Below are 24,689 nucleotides of genomic sequence, written 5' to 3'. Positions count from 1 at the left end.
TCATTGTGTATTCTACCATGTATGATTAGGCCAATAGCTGCTTTCAGTAGTACTACTGCTTACTTGGCCACCCTTGTTCATTCCATGATTGTTCCTCCATATGAAGCACTGTTTACTTTTGACTCCCACGTCTGCACCAATCAATGTTCTGTAAATTTACTGTGCCAGCCCACAAAGTCCGTATTGCAATGTTACAATCTATAATTTTGACCAGGCTACTCTACAACATAGCCCTGCATAATAGAGACTGTACAAACCCACCCCCTCTACTCCCCTTGATCATGGCCCCCTCACAGGACGGCAGTCTCACCTGCACCAGAATCTGCTCAAAAGGTGTGTACATCCACCAAGGCACTGGCCTGGCACGTATCTGTTGCCCCAGACATCATCTGCTCCCTTGCCCCACTCTATTTCTGCCCAAAACAGCAGCCTATTTCTCCCCCCCTACAGTAAACCACCCCACCACCGACCTACAATCCCTCCCCAGAGGTACAGTAGCTATAGAATTCTCTCCCATCCATCCATCCCATCAAGCTTCGTCAGCCCCCCATTCCCCTCTATTATTTATCGAACTACCCCATGCCTAGGTTCCTGCATCGGATGAGCCTAAGCATAAGAACCCAGGCTCGCACCCTGTCACCCACCTTTGGCCGTTATTTCTTATACATTACATCAGATCCCTCCTTCGACGGCAAAGCTGTTTCACCGCCGATTAAGAACTTCGACGGCAGTGACTTAGACGGAGGTAGTCCTTCGGCGCTGCCGAACACGTGGCCCGGCCTCGCCGGCCTAAAACAGTATGGAGAGTGGGGGTCGTGGGACATTTCTTATTCTTCTAAGAATGCCTTTCTCTTTCACCCCCCTTTCCCTAGGATCACTTTTAATTGTATTCTCAGCTATGGAAAGGACTCCTTTTAGATTTTGCCCACTCTGTAAGGGCAAATTCACATGGAAGGATACGCACAAGCGGTGTAACCGTTGCTTACCCCTCGACCACAACGAGGACGGCTGTGCGGCCTGTAAACTTCTTCGCCCAAAGACTTTAAAGGACCGCAGGGTTAAGAGGTGGGCAGCCTACGCTATGTCTGGAGCTGATTCCTCACCCGCCGCCGCCGAGTGTGATGAGGACAGTGATAACCCGACCTCCGTTTCGGAGGTTGTAGACCTCTCTAGGGAGCGTACCCGCTCCTCAGCATCTGTTCCCGGCCCTGACAAGTTCGGCTCACGCCCTAATTATGGGGATGAACACCACGGCGACACTGACAAACACAGAAAACATAAACATAAGCACACAACCCATGGCACTTCTTCGTCAAAGACGGAAGAAAGCCCTAGCGCCAACAGAGACGTCGGGCCTACCAGCGTCCTCCACCGACCGTAAGGGTCGCAAGCCCTCCCCGCCATGGCAGACGCGACTAGCGAATGGGCTACCTGCAGACAAGGGTGTTACCACCAAAACGCCAGGCGACGCGCCTCGTAAGAGTGCGACCGTTGCCCAAAGAGACTCAGCACCGCCCAACACGACGGCAGACGAACCCTCGACGGAGAAATTAATCGTCGAGAGCTTGGCTCGTATAGTGTCCGCTGACGGCCAGAGACGGACGGCGAGTGATGAGCCGAACCCTGCTCACAAGGCCAGGGAGACGCTGAGAATGCCGGAAGGGAGGCAGGGACCGCTCCCGCCGTCGAAGGAAGGCCCTAGCCTACGAGAAGTTTTCTCAGAAAGCGAAGGGAGTTTATCCTCGACGTTATGGGACAGATCTAGACGGCTACAGGCAGAGGAGCTTCCCTTTACGCCTCCAGACCGTTCTGGGTTACCACATTGGACATTTGAGAGATTCCAATCATGTATGGACAAGCTGGATAGATTTATGTCCACTCCTGAACATAAAACACCCAAGAGGCCAAGAGAGGTACTTCATGAGGACCCCAGGGCTAAATATCCTAGACTATTTAACCCCCTTCAAGAGGAGGCTAATACTTTTGACCTCACTGAAGAAGACTCTCACTTCCAAGAGGATGAGGAGTTCTTAAATAGTGAAGACCAACAGAACCTCCAAGAAGGTTTTGAGGAAAACCCTGACATGGGTGGGGGGGGTTTCTTCGAAGAAGACCCAGATGAAGGTGGCTCACAGCCTTGGCAGTCCCCAACAGCGTCTACAGACCCTGAGATCCTGAACCTTTCCTTTCCTCTCCTCAAACCACACCGGTCAGGAACCCGTCACCTATAGATGACCAACCCACTCAACGCACTACTACGGAAAGCAGCAGCGCACTTTAAAATTGAGACTGGGGAAATTACTCCCGATTATTGATTTTGTAGAAAAAACCATTAAGGGAAAAACCTCCCACTAGCCAGACCATTCCCCTCCTCGCCTCAGTTAAGAGACAAATCATCCCATCGCTGTCTACACCTGCTTTGGTTAGAGGGGGTCAACCCAAGAATTGAAAAACTGTTTACTCCCTCTCCATCGGACCCATTATACGTTAAGGGTCACTCAATACCAGATTCCTTGGTAGTAACTACCACAAGGAAAAGGGCAAGGGTTCCGCTATCAACTAGCGAAGCACCCCCGGACAAGGAAGGAAAAACTCTACGCCCTGGGTAAGGGAATTACAGCCTTGGCAGCTTTTTCCACCAGAATTGCCAATAAAAATACCTTACTGGCAAGTTATGCTGATGCCCAATGGGGGAAGTTACGCCAAGACCTCGAGGAAGTCCCTGAGCCCTTACGAACTAGCTTGTTAACCACTGTAACGGAAGTAACTCTGGTTAACCAGAGCATCATTAAAAACACACTTGATGCTGCAGAAACGGCTGGCCGTTCTTTAGTCCTGGGGATACTTCTGAAGCGTCATGGCTGGCTCCGGAACTCAGGTTTTAAGCCAGAAACCCAGGCGTCACTCATAAACAAACCAATCGAGGATTCTAACCTCTTTGGGAAAGTGGTGGACGACGCACTGGAGACCGCTAAGGATTTCGACACCCTAAAGACTTTAGACCCGATCTCAAGGCCTCCCAATAAGCGAGGATTCGGCAACAAACGCTTTTTTCAAGGCTAACGTCAACAACAACAGTACACTGCAGGCAACTGGTCCTCTACTCAGGGAACCAGTGGCCAATACACTCAAAGAGGACAACGCCGTGGCAAGGGTAGAGGTTGGGGCCCCACTCCCAGAGGTTCCCCGGCTACCATCACCAAATGACCCGAAGGTTCAGGTCCCCTCCCATGCATCGCCGGTCGGGGGCCGGTTAACATCTTTCCTACCAGCATGGGAGGGAATAACATCAGACCGCTGGGTATTGTCAACTATAGCCCGCGCTTAATGCATAGAATTCAGTCGGTCCCCCACGTACAGACCCCCAAGGGGACGACACCTATCACCGGAGCACCTCGCCATCCTTCTTCAAGAAGTGGAACTGCTGCTACTAAAAGGAGCAATAGAGGTCGTGCCTCTATCACAGGTAACGGAAGGTATTTATTCAGTGTACTTCCTTGTACCCAAAAACCATGCGCCCTGTATTAGATCTGCACCGAGCAAACAAATTTGTCAAACCTCAAACATTTCGCATGGTGACCTAACAGGAAGTAATCCCCCTGCTTTCACAGGGAGATTACATGACAAAACTGGACATGAAAGATGCATACTTTAATGTTGCCAGCGCACAGAAAATACCTCTGGTTCATGATGGAGGGCAAACACTACCAGTTCAGAGTGCTACCCTTCGGCATAGCGTCAGCACCGAGGGTATTCACGAAAGTAGTGGCAGCGGCCCACCTGCACAGGTTGTCCATCCCAGTTTACCCTTACCTCGACGATTGGCTCATAACCGGGGATTCTTACGAGACATGCTTCTCAAATACCCAAAAGACTGTAGACCTTTTGTTCCAACTGGGCTTCTCCATCAACGAGAAGAAGTCTAGCCTAGACCCCAGCCAGATCCAACAATTCCTAGGGGTTCTAATTCGAACAAAGGATGGCCTTGTCTTCCCCTCCAACGAGAGGGTCCAAAATATGCTGTTTCAGATCCCTCAATATGTGGCCGGTTGAGAGGTGACGGTACGCAAAGCAGTGCGTTTGCTAGGAATGATGGCGTCATGTATATATTTGGTACCTCACGCGCGCCTGCGCATGCGCCCAATGCAAGAGTGGCTGAACAGCCAGTGGTGTCAGGCCAGTGGACAATGGGACGATCTAGTGGTGGTCTCGCAGGCCTTGGTTTTCTCGCTACGGTGGTGGTCGAAGGAAAACCTTGTAATAGGGAAACCATTCGCCACCCCCGCAGTGGAAGCCACTCTAACCACAGACGCATCCCTCACAGGCTGGGGGGCTCACCTATCACATAAGACTGCACATGGAGTTCGGACTCTGAGTGTTTCGTCCAAACACATAAACTTGCTGGAACTGCTAGCGGTCTTCAAAGCACTGAAGGCTTTCCAGGCACACCTGCAAGGGAAGACAGTGATGGTCCTCGGACAGCACCACAGCCATGTACTACCTGAACAAGCAAGGGGGCACTCACTCTCCAGGACTCTCCAAGCTGTCCCAGAACATCTGGAAGTGGGCTCTCAGACACAACATGTTCCTGTTATCACAACATGTACTGGGGAACTCAATCTGCTAGCAGACGAACTCAGCAGAGACTTCCCTCTGCCCGCAGAGTATGAATGGCGGTTACGAGAAGACATCGTCTTCGTTTTCACAAAATGGGGATTCCCAGGAATAGATCTGTTCGCAACTCTGGAGAACTCCCAATGCCAAGATTACGCCTCCAGGTACCCCCAGAACCAATCCAAGGGGAACGTCTCTGGATAACATGGTCAGGGAAATTTGTTTATGCGCCCCAGGCTCCCCTTCTCAACAAAATAGTGCACAAGATGCACCAGGAACCAGTCACCATGATACTAGTGGCCCCTATGTGGTCCTAGCAGCCATGGTTCGCTCACCTGATGGAGATGTCTCCATCTCCACCGGTGAAACTACCCTGCCCGTACAACATGCTGTCATAGGACAGGGGTAAGACGATACACCCATGCCCACAGACCATGAATTTAGCAGCCTGACTCCTGAGGTCATAGAATTTGGACATTTACAGCTCCCTCAAAGATGCATGGACATTCTTAGGGAGGCTAGAAAACCTAACGCTTGTTACTGCTATTCTAGCAAGTGGAAGAGATTCGTCATCTAGTGTAGAGGTAAGAACATCAACCCCGTTGACTGCTCTCCCACACAGATTGTTCTTTACCTAACTCACTTATTAGACTCAGGATTGGTCTTTAATTCTATTAAAGTTCATCTACCTGCACTTTCTGCATACACCACTTCTCAACACAATAAGTGTCATGGTGTAAAGTCCCAGTTATTAAAGACTTCATGGAGGGAGTAAAGAGGATACACCCTCCTATAGCTAACCCAGCTCCCGGATGGGACCTAAATGTGGTACTTACCAGGCTACACCCTTTGAACCCATGCACAAAGCATCCCTTAAGAACCTCACTCTTAAAACTGCTTTCTTAATAGCTATCACCTCCATTAGGAGAGTGAGTGAACTACAAGCGCTCTCTATAGTAGACCCCTTTGTAACAGTTCACAAGGATAAGGTGGTTCTACGCATACATCCTAGGTTTGCACCAAAATGTATTTCTAAATTCCATGTCAACCAGTCAATAGAACTACCAACGTTCTTTCAAAACCCTTCAAATTTGGGAGAAAGGAGCCTGCATACACTGGATGTGCGCAGAGCCGTTGTTTTATATGGAAAGAACTAGACCTCTGAGAAAGACTAATCAATTCTTTGTCTCGGTGGCAGCAGGAAGAGAAGGAGATGCAGTTTCAAAATCCACTATATCTAGATGGATTGTCAATGCATCACTCTGTTACACTCTTGCTAAGAGAGAACTATCCTTCAAGCCGAGAGCACATTCTACTCGAGGCACTGGGGCTTCCATAGCATTCATTGCAAATGTCCCTCTTGAGTCCATTTGCAAAGCGGCAACCTGGAATTCTGTACACACCTTTACAAAACACTACTGTCTAGATGCCCACTTTAGATCTGATTCCCAGGTGGGACAAGCCGTATTAAAACATCTTTTCTCTACTGTTCCTTCTCACAACCCACCTCCAACTCCGGGTACTGCTCGCTAGTCTATGCACAGCATGTGATTCTAAGCAGATTAACAAACATCAGAAGACCATGCATTACTTACCGTAAAAGCATGTCTGATGATTGTATCTGCTTAGATTCACATGTCCCCACCCTTCCTCCCCGCTCGGATGGAAGGAACATTGACATCCTTTATCTCTCTCTTTTCTGTACTCACTCACGTCTAATAGGCTCCCTCAGAAAAAATACAAACAGAGGGACCTCAACGCGTGAGGGATTGTGGGTACACTGCACGTCACTATAGGGATAGAGTTACAGACACGCCTTGTTGACGTCCCCTTTTCGACTACGAAAAACAAAATGTAATACTCCGCAGTGACCACTGGATGTTGGACTATGCACAGCATGTGAATCTAAGCAATTACAATCATCAGAAATGCTTTTACGGTAAGTAATGCATGGTCATTCTCCTAAAGGGTGTTAAGGGTCCTACTATGTCTATAGGAACAAGTGTTTTGTGGGGGAATTTAGGCGAATGGTATGCAAGTTTGTGCAGGATGTAAAGAATGAAACCATCCAGTCCCATTGATCAAATTGATCATGTCCACATTAAGAATCTGTCCGTAGTCCTCTGCTATTCCCGCATTATTCATGTATACCCACAGGAGTCTACATCCTTCCTCATCCATCTTCACCATACCTCATTATTTGCCCGCGCAATATCTGTTGCTTATTGAGGGCTGAATTGGTGATTGAATGCTCATTCCTCAGATTGGTATGTGATTTTTCAGGTTTGAATGCCAACACCTTCTACTCTGCCTTCCATCCTTCTGAGTTTGATGAAATAATTGTCAATTTTTTGTTAGTAGTAATCTCATATAAAACATTCTTTGTGAAGTTCTTGGATTATAATGGCAGTTAACCATCCTCGCCATAACTGTATTTTCTATTCCTCTTCATTGATGACTACATTTTACCTGCCATCTTAATCCATCCTCTTCATCACAATTGCTCCATCCTCCTCACCAGTGTCTGAAACATTGTTCAAGTCTGTTTTGTTCTGCTCCAAGTCTGCTATATTTAATCCATGTGCATTAAGCGCGCCCAGAACCTTTCCCAAATGATTATTCCAAAACCATATTTCCATCTAAATATAATGTGGGCAGGCCAACAATAATGTTGCTACGTTTTACAGCCATCAGTCCATGTGTTGGGTCGAAAGTCGTAAGCTTTGAATCTGGTGTGAGCCCCCCTGGACTATTGTCTTTTCCTTTACTGGTTCTCTGACAATTTTTATCAAGCGTGTGAATGTATGTCTCCCCTGTCCTACAGCTAAACCTACTTATCTCTGTTTAACCGGATACAGATTTAGCCTCATATGGTCATGATTACTCTTTGCTCCGAAAGCTTGAGGCCAGGGCCACTAGGACCAGATATGGAAAGTGTATGTGTAGGATCCAAGAATACATTTTCATCTTGTGTATTTATCTAGAAAGGTTTGAATGTAATGACCCCCAATAATTTGGTGGAAACCCAAAGACTGAAGGGGTGCATATTTGTCATTGGAAGCAGAGTTTACTCTGATCTCTAAATGTTCTATAGGATAGGGAAACCCACCCCTACGCTTTATCCATCACTTGGATGAGTCTGGAAGTGCCCATTATGCTAGCTGAAACTGTAAAGCCTATTGAGAAAGCTCTACTGCAGAATCTGGGATCTGCAGATTTCAGCCTTCTCAGGCCCCGAGGGAACTGGGGAGTTGGTGCTCTCTCTCCACCTGCCCCCCTAGCATGGTCACCCGCCTCCCAGACCCATTGGCTTCGAAAAGATGCCTGTATTATTTCCCTGCCCTACAAGACATGACGATGTGGGAGCACTTGGCAGTTGAGGGCTGTAACTGATAAAGCTAGGGGTCATCATTCCAAAATGACCTACAATGCAAAGAGCATTCAACAAAGACTCCTGGGCCTCTGAGGAACCCTGGGCTTGCCTACTAGGTGCCATTGGGCACCAACTGCACGGTCTGGCACCCATACCTAGGTTGTCTGCTCCATGAAAGCAGCATCATTCCTAGCATAAGGTCACCTTCTCTCCATCCTAGCACCACCTCCAGAGGCCCAGAAGTCGACCTGCTTGCGTGGAAGTCTTCTTCTTTTTACCATCATAATCCTCGCTGCCAAACCCAGAGAGACTCTGCTGCTAGTGAACTTTGCCTTTTTCGAACTATTCGCAAAGTTTTGACAACTCGTGATTGAGTTGCAACGGTAGACCTACTGACAACCGGCGTATTAAACGTTATGGCAGATCTCTCTTCTCTGGAGTATAAAGATGTGGAGATATTTATAACCCTAAACTGCTCAAGCTGCATGCGCAGAAGCCCTGGTTGAACTTAACTTGGTAGGGTCATGAGCAAAGACACTTAACTATCCATTTTATTGTAGCTTGCCAGAAAAGCTACGTTAAATTTTTTATTTCCTATTTGTTTTTTTTTTTCCTGCACAGAAATTGTAACATATTTAGTGGTCAGACAGTCCCTTCATTGAATGTTTAGTGTTTAGTGTGCTTCTTTTTTCTTTTAAGCTACCCTAGTCTCTCCCAGATCAGCAGTTTGTTAAAGTCTGTATAATTCAGCAGCACTGCAACCTCTATCGTTTCGTGCATTGGTGTCTGCTTGCGGTGTGTAGAGTTTTTACTGCCGCATATGGTTGCTCCTGTGCTGCATAGCTGTTCTCTCTCTTGCTTTCTCTGATGCCCGTGTGGATCCCTTGAAAGGAGATGAGAGACTGGCTAGCATTTTCATACAGAGGTATGAGGTGACTACCAGTGGTACTGCCCAAGCACATGTCAATTAGGGAAGGGACAGGAACTGGGGCGCTCAACTAGGAACGAAGACAGGCATTCCTACTGCCCTCCCTTATGGTAGGAATGGCTCTGTCTTCCTTCCTAGTAGACATCCCACCCCAGAATGAGGGGTCTGGGGGCGGGGCATCACCTCTTGATAAGATCAGCCTACCTACTTTGTCACAAGTGTGGTGAATTTGAGGGATGCTCGCCCTAGTTGTGGGTAGGTATTAATCTCTGAATGCAGGGCTAAGAAGAGTCCTCATAACAATGTGTGGATTTGCTTAATCATTCTCCATCCTAGGGAATGCGCCCCCCCTCCCTCAATCATTGTCAGTTAACAGCTTTCTATTTGCCCACTATATTTGCCACCACTCGTATTGTTGTGTGTAGAAAGTCTGTTTGGTATTTTTTTTTTTTTTTTGAATGGCCTATTCCACACAGTCATCGTGCACCTCACTGGCTTCACAATTAAGTTGGAAACTCTGGGTTTTAAATAAATGCCTGAATGTTTTCTGCTTTCTGCCCTCTTTGTGGTAGTTTTTTAGACCTGTGTTCATGACCATTATCAGAAGTAGGTCCACCAGCCCTGTCTTGGTTCAGATGCTATTGTGCCATTGCTGGGATCTTGCTTTTCTTATAAACGTTCTCTCTTTCAGGGAGGACCAAGTCAATTTCCGTGGCTTCATGAGAACTTTGGCCCACTTTCGTCCTATTGAAGACAATGGAAAGAACCCAGATGGTAGTGGATCTGAGCCACTTAACAGCCGGAGCAACAAGTTACGCTGTAAGCATACACCTTTGTAATTGTTGCAAATCACTATCGGTGCTACTTTTGCCATCATATATGCGCTACTGGATTTGTCCTTTAGGGCATATGTGAAAACAGGGCTCAAGTCGAGGGTACACGCGGGGGACAGAGTCCACCCACTTTATTCAGAGGGTGGACTCGGTCCGCCCAGCTAAGAGCAACATTGGATGTGTTCTTTATTTATTATGAATTTAAGCCAACCTCGGGGATCAAACCGCAGTTATCAGGTTTGAGGCTGAAAACTTCACCACTGCACTATATAACCTGATGAAAAATAACAAACACCTAAAGGTGAAATATCCCATTTTGGTACTGCAAGTCCCAGGAAAAATATTTGTATTCGTTCTTTGAGTTTAAAACATGCACACCTTTTAACATTTCCAAAAACACTATTCGAAGAGATTATGCTGTCTTGGTTTTGTGTGATTTTATGAAAGGCAAATGCGATTCGTCCTGTTCAATTTGGGTGGTTATGCAAAGCCAGTTAAATTAAATGTGCATATTTCACCTTGATCTGCTCATTTCTGGCGATGTCGCATCCCATTGCGTTTATTGAGGAGTCCACCCACTTGAATTTTTAGAACTTGACCTGTGTGTGAAAATGAATGCAAAACATAAGGCAGAACGTGGAATTGTAGAAGCTTTGCGCTGCCAAAGCATTCCTTTGTGAAGGGCAATTCGGATGCTGGCAGGGGGAGTTTGATAGTCTTGCCTAGCTGTACTGCCATGCCATGATTCCTCTTTGCAATACTGCGGAAGATTCGCAATTGAAAGGTTTGCTGGCTTGTATGTGCAACAGATTGGCCCTCGTTACAGTTTTGGCATATTTTAAAGGGGGGGGGGTGGGGAAGAGGGGAGTTTTGGGTTGGATTACTGCCAACTGTTATTACTGTTCTTTTTTGTGGTAATCTTAGTGGCCCTGACTCATTACAAAAAGAGTGCTTTTGTAGCTATGATGGATGTATATTCACTGAAATACTGCTGGCAGTATTTTGGTTAATTTGCGTTGTTTTTTTGTGTTTTGGTCTTTTATTTTAATTAAAAAAACGTTTTCAGCCTAGTCTTCAGGGTGAAAATGAATTATATGGATAGTATTTACTGCTGTCTGCATTGCCTTCGAATACCTCTTCCAGTTATTCTTTCCACTGTCCATGCCTGTAAAATGGCAGGCTGTATAACAGATGGTGGTACCTAGAATATACTGCCTATTTTACCATTACCGCCAAGTCTTTAATGTGAACCTTTGCGAGTAAACCTTCCCTGCCACATTAGAGGTTTATTGTACAAAGATTTCAAGTCAGAAAAGTTAATTGCATATACACACCCTGCTTGTGCTGCTCCTACTCCCAGAAAGTAAAAATAGCCCACTTTTCTGCTTCAGTCTTAGACCTTTTATGAGGAACACAAGCAAAAAATATACCACTTGCTACCCAACTTCCCTACACACTGTCAGAGAGGTGGAGGGTGCTCATAACTGATTGTTATATACACTTAGTTTGCATGGATCACATAGACATAGGTATTAGCAAAAAAAACATCTTTAATAATTTTATAAATCGTTAAAACGACCATCTGGCTAAATCATGTGCTGGTGGTCTGGTTAAAACAACAAGATACAAAGACACAATCATCTGTCAGCATTCTCACAACATGTTTCACAGTTTTGGTCCAATCACCATCTCTTTCTTATATCATGACGTTCCATGATATAAAAAAAGATGTTATGTTTTTTACAGTCACCTTATTACTAACATCACAACTGTTGGAATATACATCATTGGAGTTTAACCAGCAGAATAGGTGCCTCTTATTACATCTGAGGAAAATGTACAAGACTAAGGTCTTGACCAAAACTGTGAAACTTGTTGTGAGAACGCTGACAGATGTGTTTAATGTGGGTTTAGGGCATTTAGCTCAGGCCTGCATGCTTCCAGAGGAGGATGACACCCGCCCCCTCATTCAGAATTTATTTTCCACCAGAGTGAGGCGCAAGATCCTGAGGGAGATCCTGAGGGAGATCCTGAGGGAGCCAAGAATATCTCTATCACATTTAAGAACTGGGTGACTCCCATGAATTGGCTGACGTGAGGGCAGGCTGTATGGAAGATGCATTTTGCTCAGTATGGGTAGAAGATGGCAAAATCCTTAAGCATAGGCCCTTCTTACAGGAGCAGGCCCAAAGCTCGGTAATACAAAGATACAAGTTGGAGAAGACAAACTAGAATGGTGGAACAATGATGAGAAGCATGCTAGCCTACACAGGCCCTTATCCGGTGTCAAGCTAAATTTGGGGGAGTTGTCAAAGGCCAAAGAACTTTGCTAAAGTATACAAACCATGTCGCCCAGTACATAGCCCACAAAGATCATCAGTCCCATGTCCAAGGTCGCCGTGAGTTGCAGCCATGCAACATCAAGAAGAAAACTGCTAAGATTGTCTTGTTTATCTCCACAGTAGAGTGCTGTAGTACAGGTCTACAACGCAAACACTGCTGTCTCAAGTTCATATCCAGACATCTGGCGTTCCTTTGCTCACAAACACGAGTTCCAAAACTGAAGTGGAAACACTCATGGATACATATTCCAATCTCTTTGGAGTGTGAAAACAAAATCAAAATATCGAAGCGGAGTACCCCAAAAGGTAATACAACAAACACTGGTAACAAAGGATCATACAAAGTACTTTATTTTATACTGAATCCAGTTACAAAAACAGAGCAAAATCAGATAGCTATCGGCCCTCAGTACAACACAAGGAACTCCAGCGTGGTTCAGTGTGTTCAGTGAGAGAGACTGTACATTAGAATGCATTGGCTTTTTATACACTTTGTGAGCACAATGTCCAGCCCCTCTTCGGGTTAATATTTCACTTAATACATCACCGATCTAGGGTTCATGCCAAGTCTCGAACAACCGCATATAAATGGTTTGCTTTTAATACATGTATCGACAAGCCTATACAGCAACTGTGTAATCTGGGATTTTCCATGTTAGTCTTCTTAAATATTAATACAATGTGGTTAAACAAGTGTTCTATGTTCAGTTATTTGAATACATTGTTTTTATAGTATACTCGTGGATTAGTTGCTTTACACGAGTAATCCCTTACACACAAGTCAACGAAGGACAAGGTCTCAGTTCACAACCTCAACAAGTGGCCTGCAGGCAAGTTACATATTAGCTATGTACAGAGGTCAAGACGGCCATGTTGTATTTTTTTGGAATGACATCGTCCACCATTTTAACTCGCAGGGTGACTTTTACAAAGCGAATCCTAAAATGGCGGATTGGCCTAAAATGGCGGCTTACATTGATTTAAGGTCAGGACCTTGCAACGCAGATTCTTTTGCAAGTGACTTTCGAGCAGCTTGGCGTAGGCCAATATACATATATTTATTGCAGTAGGAGGCACGATATAATTTCTCTTTTGACAAACCCTCCTTTTGGCCTATGCCAAGTGCTAAAACTACTTTGGATCTCCTTACAAATAACTCCATGCATCATCGTCCATGCACCCCGAATCACTGTCGGAAATATCTATTGCCATTAGGTAATTTGCTAAAATTTCTTTCAACACATATTCTTTGGAAGTTTTATCTGGGGCATACACTTTGTCCTATCGAACCTATCGCTTGTGCGCAACATCCCCCTAGCATCGAACACATACCAGGTAGACACTGAATACAGCAACAAAGAAACAGGTTTCCCAAAATAATTCGTAAAACAGAAAGTACCTTCCAACCCCAAGATCACAAGAAGTCCCAGAACCAAGCGCTTAGATCTCAGTTTCCCTCGGGAACATGCACTTCGGAACTAAGGACGTGCAGATTCTGTATTGCCTTGAAGATAGTTGGGAAGGAATCTGGTGCGAAAACACAGCAAGCGGACCCCACTAATTTACACACTCCACCACGCTCAGCCAGAATGACATCTAATGCCATCCGGTTTTGAAGTGCTACTAGTCTGATCGCCTTCTGTTCTAACGTCATATTATAGAGTATGTCCGTGGTCCGCTTGATGGTTCTCTCCAGTACTCTCGCTAGTTTTTTGATATCTTCTGAATTCGTTATCTGCCCCCAAAATGGTACAACTGATTTAGCTATATCTCCCAAGATTTGTGCTGTAGTGTCGCCATTCTCGTCCCGCCGTGGACGAGCCTTTGAAACTTCTCTTGTACTAGCTATAAACACCCCAGGTAACAGGATCCCTAAATAACAGGTTCCCTGCCAATCCCTGGGCAACCATGGGAATGCTACATTACCGCAGACAAAGTAGACCGGTTTGCCTACATACAAAGATCTGTTTTCCCCAGTCAAATTTGCAACGTTGGCACAACCTAGAAAATTTCCCATTGACTGAGTTCCATTCCTCTGTATGCAAAAAGAAACTGAATCAGGGCTATGATTAAAAGTGTAAGAAGGAGGCATGGCAGCCTTATTGCCTATTGGAGCCATCTTAAAGGAAATCAAAGATTGGAAGGGACGAGACAGTCTGTCAGAAGGCCTAATAGAAGCAACATTAGGTTTACTCCTGTTTGCAAAAAGCGAGCATCCAGGGGAGTCAAAACACGTTTCTCAAAACTATTCAGATTGGTGCCATCAAAGTTCCCCGAGATGCTATCATTCCATCGGCCAAAGAACAGTGCTCTAAGAGAAGCATAGCAAGCAGTTGTCAAAGGTAAAGGATTAATATACCAACCTAGCCCCTTATCCCTGTGTTGCGGTAAATGTGAGCAGACCCAACAGTTAGACTTATTAAAAATGTCATGCGTAGCATTCATGATAAGCAGTAGAGTGTTATTGTGGTACCTTTGTCTATGCTGAGAGTCCCTAGGGGATAGAGTATGCAAATGTACAAATGGAGTAGGAAAAATAGGTATACTTTCAGTAGGTAACAAAAGTTCTAAAGAAAGAGTTTCCTCAAGGTACCACAATCCTAAGGCAGTGACTATTAAAAACCCAAATATCATTATAAAAATACAGCAATACATTTCCGGGGCCCAGGCATTTTGTCCATTGTCCCGGTTGGTCACCCCCTTATTTACAAGTCCCATGCGAGCGGTAGTGGTAGCAGGCATTGTAGTCTTCAAACAGATATCCCAATGTTCGTTGCTGGCGACCTACCGGTCGAGCGACTTCTTAGTCCTTCGAAAACCCTAGCCAACAGAATCACCTCTCAAATTTGGGCAAAAACAAGCCCTCGATGATCCTTTTCTTCTTCAAATGCCCAGCCGAACCGTGCCGTAAGTCTATTTTCTTGGACGCAGATTGTACCTTACTTTCCCCGGTACTGATTGATCCGAAAACAATATGGCATCACTTCCTGCTGGAAGCAACGTGTCGGAAACCAGTGAAGATGCCGAATTTGAAATAGCAGTTTCCAGATGCAAAACTTTTGGAGAGTGTGGAGACAAAATGGCAGCTTCCCCAAGCCTCACAGGCTCCGAGAGATTCTCCGACACACACTCGGTCCTACTTACTGCTTTGGGATCGTTGGTTGCAGTATCAGCGAGGGGTTCTGTTTCTTCTGTAACGTGTGTCACAGGGTGAGGAAGTTTCTTCACGTGAGACGCGTGGATCCAGTTCTTTCTCCCAGAGACCCGCACCGCTGTTTGGGTGACCAACAGGACTTGGAACGGCCCACGCCAGCGAGGCGCAAGGCAGGAAGAGCATTCAAATGCTTTGCCGAGCACCCAGCTTCAAGGCCGTATGCTGTGGCCCGGGCCCTCGTATCGCACAGGTAAAGCTTCTCGTACCTGGTGATAAATCAAATACAGGCTTTTAGTCAACTGGCTGCAATAATCTGAAAGTAATAAGTTTTCAACATTTCTCAATGAATTGCATTTAGGAAGGTTACAAATATTGGCAGGTCTCCCCATTACCACCTCAAATGGAGAGAGCCCAGTCTTAGTTTGAGGGGTTGTACGCATGGATAACAACACGATCGGTAAGGCGTCCGGCCATTTAAGTTTGGTGCCGGCACACGTCTTAGCGAGCTTGTTCTTAATGATACCGTTGTGTCTTTCTACTAGTCGGGCGTTCTGAGCATGTCTGGCCGAATGGAACCGTTTGTCAATTCGTAATGCCGTACATATCTGCAGAATTACAGCAGCGACAAAATGTGGACCATTGTCCGACCAGATAACTCGTGGTAGCCCGAACCGCGGGAAGTATTCCCTTAACATGATTTTTGCAGTAGTCATGGCTGTAGCATCTTTAACCGGGAAAGCCTCAACCCATTTACTAAAAGCGCAGATAACCACCAGCACATATTTTTTATTCTCACATCGTTCCATTTCAATAACTTCAAAGTGGATCACTTCGAAGGGGACAGAGGGTGGCCCAAAACTTCCCCTTGGAGTTACTGTCCCCTTTCCCACATTGTGTTGTATCAAATCATGCAATCCTGGACGTAGCGCTGGGCAATTTTCGAAATTTTGCATTTACCCAAACTTTCTCTAACATTTTTGTCATCTTCTGGGCACATACATGCGTAGGGCCATGATGACATCATCATTATATACGCGTCAGGGAGTAGCCATTTCCCATCCACCATATCCACCCAACACCCGTCATCATCAAGTTTCCCCAAGCCTTCAGCCCACCTTTTGGATTCTTCTAACATGGTATCAGCTTGGATATCCCGTACAGACCCAACACCCTCGTCCATTGCATAAGCATTTACAGTCTCCCTTGAAACATACATCTCCGTAAGGAGATCGGTAGCAGTTTGTTTAGCTATCTGATCAGTGAAAGCATTCCCTTTCCCTATATCATCTGTAACCTTTCGATGTGCTGCACATTTCATAACTGCTAACTGAGTAGGGAGCGCAAGCGCTGAGAGTAGTTGTACTATTAGGGAGCCATGTTGGATTTTGGTGCCATGTGAAGTTAGGAACCCTCTCTCTGACCAAAGTCTCCCATAGTTGTGAACCACCCCAAAGACATACTGACTATCGGTATATATATTTACTGCAAGCCCTTCAGAAAGTTCACAAGCTCGGGTCAATGCTAGAATCTCTGCGTCCTGCGCAGAATTATGCGTGATTCTTAGTTTCTACAACCGTGCTTAATGTGGTGATTGCATAAGCAGCTGTGGATGTACCATCCGGAAGTGTGAAGCAGGAGCCATCACAAAACAGATCTCCTCGTGGATTATCCAAAGGAGTGTCTTTCAAATCAATTCTACCCTTTGTCTCTTGTTCGGTAGTATACAGACAATCATGTGGCTCTTCATCTCCGCAAGAATTATCTTGCGGGAAAGGTAGGAGTTCAGCCGGATTAAGAACACAATACCTCTTAATTTGAATGTGAGGAGCAAACCATATCCATTCATATCTTGTCAACCGTGCAGAAGTGATGTGTTGCGTTTGAGTTCGGTTCAGTAGAACATCTACAGAGTGAGGCACCATCAGGGTTAGATCATGGCCTGGGACCATTCCATCACTCTGTTTGACAGACGCAGCAGCGACAGCTCGCAAACATCTTGGCAAAGCGTATGCTACAGGATCAAGGACGAAAGAAAAGTAACCGCACGGCATATTCTTCCCTCCATGTTCCTGCGTTAATACAGCCAAAGCACATCCATCACATTCATGCACAAACACAAAGGCCTTTTCATAGTTTGGTGTGCCCAAAACTGGTGCAGAGCATAATGCAGTCTTAAGCAAGTTAAACGATTGCTGGTGTTCCGCGTTCCATGGCAATGGTGAAGAAATGCCCTTCTTCATCAAAGCCAACATCGGTTTGATCACTAGTGAAACATTTGGGATCCACAACCTACAGTAAGAAGCCATACCTATCAAGGCTCTAACTTCCTTCTGTGTATTTGGGACAGACATGCCAGAAATTTGTTTTATTCTTTCAGTTGTCAATCTTCTTCCCTCCTTTGACAGCAGATAGCCTAAATAGGCGACCTCCTGGCAACAATATTGAAATTTTTTAAGCGTAGCTTTGTGCCCATGCTTAGCTAGATGGATAAGCAATAACACAGTGCCCTCCTTGCAGGCGCTCTCAGAGTCGGCAGCTAAAAGCAAGTCATCAACGTACTGAAGCAATGTACAGGTAGAGGGCAATTCAAGGGTATCAAGTTGTTCTTTCAAAGCCCTACTATAAATGCTAGGACTCTCTGTGTACCCTTGAGGTGCACGAGGAAATGTGAACGAGCGTCCCCCCCTAAGGTGATCGCGAACAAGTATCTACTATCCTTGTGTATGGGAATACTAAAAGCATTCTTTAGATCCACCACACTAAAGTAAGTAGCTGTAGCTGGAATCATGGTTAGGATTGTCGTTACATCAGGCACAATTGGAAATTGTGGAGCCACGACTTTATTAATGGCACGTAAATCAATTATGAAACGGAATGGAATTGCATTATCGCCTTTCTTGTACACAGGTAAAATCGGACTATTACACAAACTTCCTGAAATTTCTTCAAAGCTCGCTCGCCCTCAACTGAAATCTTATACTGGGGAATGCGTGGCAGCTCAATTCCATGTTTCAAAACTATCTTGACAGTTCAATCTGTAAAACACCGACATCATTGTCGTCAACAGCCCACAAGCTCTCTGGTACATTAATGAATTCTGGCGGCAAAGGTCTAGTCAAGAATTGCGAGACAGAAAATTGCTGTGGTGAAATCGTCAAGCGCACTCCATCAGAAGAACAATAAATCACTGCATTTAATTCTTTTAACAGATTCAACCCCAGCAAGTTCTCTCCACAATTCAAAGTCAACAGAAATGGACAGTGGTCCGTAAAGGGACCCAAAGAAATGGGTACCGGCAAAGAAACCGGACAAACTGGTGTGCCAGAAAACCCTACAGAAACTTTGGTTTGACCAGTGGAATGTTTGGAACCCGTGAATGATCAATGGAACACTTCTGTGCTCCAGTGTCTATCAAAAACGGATGTTTCCTATTTCCCACCATCATTTCAACGTAGGGACCTTTCTGATTGACGGGAATAGGTGTAGGTTCCAAACCCTGCTTCGGGCAATCCTAACGAAATAGAATGTCATCAAAAGGAAGCTCTTCAGATAAATATGCAGCGGAAGGATGATCAAATATGTTCCTAGTATCCACACTCGAAGTCTGATTATCCTGCGAAAAAGGTTTCTGAGGATCCTGTGCAAACGGACCTCTCCCAGGGCCCCCTACACCCGGGTGACCTCTGGATCGTCTACCCATATTTCCAATGACCCTCTTGACGACAATAAGCACACTGGTTAATGTTCACAGGACCCAAGGGCACATTCCCTTGCGGGACATACTGGCCTCTAATCTGAGAACTACCCTCTCTGGGGCCTCTAACAATTTGCTGCAATAGCACTTTAGTTTTCAAATCGCCTTTTTGTTTTTCAACTCTATCTTTTTCATTATTGACACGGTTCTCGTAGTACTGACCCATATGCAGCACTTCTGATTGGGACTTCGCCTGCCAAGCGCTCTCAGAAGACATAATTTGTGACTGGATGTCAGGCAGCAATCCACGCACAAATGTGTCCACAAACAACCTTTTCCCAAACTCTGTGCCTAGGTCTTGTCCACTGAAATCCGAGAATACCTGTTCGGACCGATTAAAGAACTCAGTAGCACCCTCAGACTTTCCTTGGACACAGGCCGTATGTTTGTCCCATATAATTCTTTTCTCTGGAATTATGGTTTTCAATTTAGCAATGATTCTATCAGGCAAAGTTCATATCACCTGAGGCGGTCTTTCACCAGCTGGCCTTTCTCCATCGAGTCTAGTTATATTCACCCATGTATCTCCCAACCCTGGCACGTAGTCTATAGTTCTAACTTATTTCCACAAATCTACGGGCAGGAGTACAGGGAATAACAAATCAATATCGACTAAGGTGAACACTGAGGAGTGCACGACGGACTCTATTTCTTTATAGAATCCTGTCGGATTTTTCATAATATCAGGAATAGATTTTGTCTAATAGTATTGACTTCCTGTCTTGAGAACAGGACGATGACAAACTGTGATACATAATGTGCAGGAATGTCCACAGCGACTATACCTCGTGCAGCATCGGCCGCAATCTCAACCTTCGGGACAAATGTCTCAGAGGAACCTCTCTCATAGGCAACTGAGAAGTAGGTGACTCCAAACGCTTACTAAGCAACAGAGCTAAGTCGAGCGCTAAAGCAGTCGAAGTGTCAAGTGAAAAAGCTCTCTTGTAAATGCTCAATAACTCTGTGGGACAACTAATCTTTCTTTTTACACAATCATCCTGTAGGTACTCTATCATTACCTGTATCACTTTCCTCTGCATTTCTGGCGTATACTGACTACATGTGTCATATACTTCAACTGGAGTTATTGGCATATCCGAAATCCATCTAAGCGCGTCCTTCGTACAAATTCGTGCCTCCTCCGATATCGATTTACGACCAGGAAGGAACCGTTTCTGTACATACATACTTACCTCCTTGTCATCCTCACTCTGCAACTTTTCTAACTCCTTTCTATACCCAAATAACCTCTCGACATCCTCATTTACTTTCTTGACAGTGTCTCTAGAAAACACTAAAGTATTTAGATCCCTTAACCCTTGCGGGAGATCTGTATTATTTAATTTTCCCCACATTACACAACTGAATCCCTAAACCACCTTCTCAGGAATATTATCCATATTACAAAGGGTGGCAAAAACATTAGCTTGCTCATCCTTCTCCATACAATGCTTAGCCCATGCAATTAACTCATGTTTCTTCTCCGGTGCTACAGTATTGCGAGTGACAACCTTTGACCCTGCGCCTCGATCGATTACAAGCGGCTCAGGACCACTTGGAAGAGAGGGAGCAGGCAAATTCAATGGAGGTACTGTAACTGGTGCGATAAGAAGAGGTGGAGGAGCTGGAGGAAGGGGAACATTAGGAGGAGCAGGAACAACGGGAACAACAGCAGGAATAACAAGAGGAAGAGGCAAAGCAGCAGGAAGAGGAACATACGGGGCTGGCACAGAGGCACCAGGCCTTCGTTCATTTAACAATTTATCTATAAATTCATCGGAAGCATGGAAGTCTTTGGACGGATATATTTTTTGAATTCCAAGTGAGAAAGCCCTATCCATATTCCTAGTCGATTCAGAATGTTTATCTTGGTCATACAATAATGCTTTTTCGGCGTTCGTCTTATGACGGCGCGCATGCTTTTCTCTACTTTTAAGTTGTTGCAACGCTTCTTTTTTCCAATGCTGCAAAACATCAAATGCTGCAGGTCTAGCCTTTTTCTTTAATATTATTGACTCTAAATACTCAATACGAGGGATTTCAAAACTACCATTGATTGGCCACTGAAGTTCGGAGGCATGTCTGGTTTGTCTGTGCCAAATGTCATTAAATGCTATACTTCCAATGCCATGCTTACAGTACATAGAACATGCCGGCGACCCGTCCTGTGGTGCCGGACGGCTAAATTCCAAAGATTGTCTATCGCTGCGGAACAACGCCCTGAAGCAGGTAGACAATTTCCCAGGCATATCAAATTATTGGTGTTACCTGGTCAATAATTGTGTCTGCAGATACAATGCACCAAATTCTAATTTTCAGGGTTGAATTAAGAGTCGGGTCACGACTCACCTGAACAAACCTAAGGAGGTCTGATCGGATTTCAAAGAATCTTACCCAACTAATCTTACCTCGTGTATGGTGATTTCGGCAAATCTGCCCGCCTCGATACGTGGACCCTCGTCAAGATGCCGTCTCAGACCACAAGCTAATCGTCCAGGGATCGGGTCATGCAGCACTGCTGAGGTGTTGCGTCTCGTTCAGTGGGGCCCATTTTTGTCACACCGTCCGATCCCGGTCCGATAGCGGGTGTCAACCTTCAACAATCCGGCATCAATCTTGAGGGTCCCTATTCGGGGGTCAACTGTGAAAACCAAATCAAAATATCGAGGCTGAGTACCCCAAAAGGAAATACACCGAACACGGGTTACAAAGGAACATACAAAGTACTTTATTTGATACTGAATCCAGATACAAAAACAGAGCAAAATCAGATAGCTATCGGCCCTCAGTACAACACAAGGAACTCCAGTGTGGTTCAGTGTGTTCAGTGAGAGATGCTGTACATTAGAATGCATTGGCTTTTTATACACTTTGTGAGCACGATGTCCAGCCCCACTTCGGGTTAATATTCCACTTAATACATCACCGATCTAGGATTCATGCCAAGTCTCGAACAACTGCATATAACTGGTTTGCTTTTAATACATGTATCGACAAGCCTATACAGCAACTGTGTAATCTGGGATTTTCCATGTTAGTCTTCTTAAACATTAATACAATGTGGTTAAACAAGTGTTCTATGTTCAGTTATTTGAATACATTCTTTTTATAGTATACTCGTGGATTCGTTTTTTACACAAGTAATCCCTTACACACAAGTCAACGAAGGACAAGGTCTCAGTTCACGACCTCCACAAGTGGCCTGCAGGCAAGTTACATATTAGCTATGTACAGAGGTCAAGATGGCCATGTTGTATTTTTTTGGAATGACATCGTCCACCATTTTAACTCACAGGGTGACTTTTACAAAGCGAATCCTAAAATGGCGGATTGGCCTAAAATGGCAGCTTACATTGATTTAAGGTTCGGACCTTGCAACACAGATTCTTTCGCAAGCGACTTTCGAGCAGCTTGGCGTAGGCCAATATACATAGATTTATTGCAATAGGAGGCACGATATAATTTCTCTTTTGACCGGAGGAATAGGCTGTCTCCGGAATCAGTAGGTGAGCCATGGATCACACATTGCAACCGGGTGTGCTCCGTCAGACATGTCTTATTCCTACTCAAGTGGAAATCTGAAGCCAAGATGGCAAAGCTCAGGGCCCCACAGCAAGGGTGTTTAGAACTGTAGTAGCCATAAAATCAAAAGAACCTGAAGTTGTCGGTGTCAGTAGACCTGAGACTGGCCAACAGGGGAGTTTTACCCCATACCCACAATCAATATTGTGGCGAACCTCCAAGGTGCAACTCTATTCTCAAAAATGCATCTGGCAGTATGATCTCATGAAGTTCCACTGCACAAGGAATCCCATTAAATAACATTCTCCTCACACATTGGTTTGTTTGGATGCAAACGTCTCCGATTTTGGAATACCCTCCGCAGCCATGGTATCCATACTCTGTGGAGTACTGGGTGGACTTACTGGAGTAATAAGTATCAGAGCCTACATTCTGATCTATGCATCCACCACACTAGCACTTTGAAAGACTTAGTATTGGTAGGTAGTATTCAAACACCTCCAAGATCACCGCCTAACCCAAGTAAGTGTTTGTGTTTTTAGCCACAAATGTAGTTATTTGGTTACATTTTCAAAGGCTTGTGCTAATCACCTGATCTGAGAACAGAGATAGATCTACATAGAGCACACCCACCCCAGTCTCCAACAGTATTGAAGCGGTTTCTGTGCATGATACGTTTTTGTGGATGATTTATCTTTGAGCTGGCCACCCAGTCTGACCTGTTGCATGGAAGGATTGTGAATTGGAATGGTCTAATAAGGAGCAAGTGGAATTCAGACTGCACAAAGGAGCCCCCACGGCTGACCCCATGGTGGTGTTCCTTGATCCCAGCCCAAAAGGGCTAGCTGCAGTGCTTTTCCAAGTGAACAAAGGAGGTGATAATCTTGCAGTTGCATTTGGCAGTAGGGCGATCACTCCCACAGAGCAGATGTATTCCCTAATGGAAGGAGAAGGCCCTGGCACTTCTGAGGCTTTTGGCCCTTTCATTTGTGAAACGCAGTGGTTGTGCTCATTGACCATAAGCCACTACTTCCAGTCGAGGGCACCACTCTGCACCCTCCAGCTACTCCAGTTGGAAGAGTACAGAGTATCGTTAGAATTCAGGGCTGGAATGGACAACCGTCTGCCAACCTTTGCGGAACTTGAACATTGCTCCTGAACTACATGGCCTAGAGGAAACCAGGACAGAGTACCACGTCCACATAATTAATTTCTCCCCAAGGCATTTCTACAAAAAGAATTGCTGATGCAGCTGGCGAAGTTGCATGATGGAAGGATATCCTGGGAGGAGAGGTGGTGCAGGGCCGAGGCAGGGTTCCTATCATGTGCACGGATAAGGCCCAAGATAGTGAAGAGCCTGTGGCGTGCCTGCTTTTAGCTGTCCTTGAGAAGTGATGATTACCTGCTGCGAGGATCCAGCTATGTCATTCTCTCGCCTCTGGAAAAAACACAATTGGCATATGTCAAACACAAAGGTATGCTGAAAACAAGGTTGCAACTGTGGAAAAGATATGGTTCCCTAGGCCTGGTAACGTCAGTTGAGAAACTCGTCTAGATGTGTTCATGGTCCCAAGCAAATGCTGCGAAGAATAGACTACAACCAATAGAATCTCGGCCAATGAGTATTGTACTGTGACAGGAAATTTGTGACTGACCAATATTTTCTGTTCATAATAGATAACTCCTGGTATTGAGAGGTGGAGTTCGTCCACACCACGGTTGCTCACACTGTACCTGTACTGAAGATTTTGCAGCCCATTGCATATCAGTTGCAGTAAAGTCTGATAATTGCCTCTATTCAACAGTGCAGACGTCAAGACTTTCATGGAATGATACTGGGTGCAACACAAGCACTGTCCTGCTAGCCTCGAGCAGGAAGAAGGATCATGAGGCTGTTAAACAAGGTAATCAGGATTGAGTGCAGAGAAGAAGTTCCATGCACATTTCTAATGGCCTACAGCACTTGCCGCACTCATCCACCGATGCTGCACCAGCTGAAACATTCTAAAGTCGCAACATCAAGACTATGCTTCCATGTCATCTATCAAGCAATTTGACAGGTGGACACCATAACAAAGTTTGAAAGAAATGGCCATGAAACACAAAGGTAAACCACGCTGACTAGACAGCACAGATACAGAAGTGGGGAGGCAGTGTTCTAGTGGAAAG

The 24,689-nt window shown here is 45.3% G+C and overlaps 1 protein-coding gene across 1 annotated transcript in view; it reads left to right on the top strand.

The window, feature by feature from the left end:
• CHP1 (calcineurin like EF-hand protein 1) overlaps nt 1-24,689 on the top strand; it is a 225,055-nt gene that overhangs the window by 152,545 nt on the left and 47,821 nt on the right. The window contains exon 4 of the mRNA XM_069638857.1: nt 9,607-9,734. Coding sequence (XP_069494958.1) covers nt 9,607-9,734 — 128 coding nt within the window. The remainder of the gene's footprint in view (nt 1-9,606; nt 9,735-24,689) is intronic.

Source organism: Ambystoma mexicanum, chromosome 14 (genome assembly GCF_040938575.1).
Source record: "Ambystoma mexicanum isolate Mex_15411 chromosome 14, UKY_AmexF1_1, whole genome shotgun sequence".
In the NCBI taxonomy this organism is placed as follows: Eukaryota; Metazoa; Chordata; class Amphibia; order Caudata; family Ambystomatidae; genus Ambystoma; species Ambystoma mexicanum.
The sequence above is the reverse complement of the archived record's forward strand: the minus strand, read 5'-3'. Positions and strand labels throughout refer to the sequence as shown.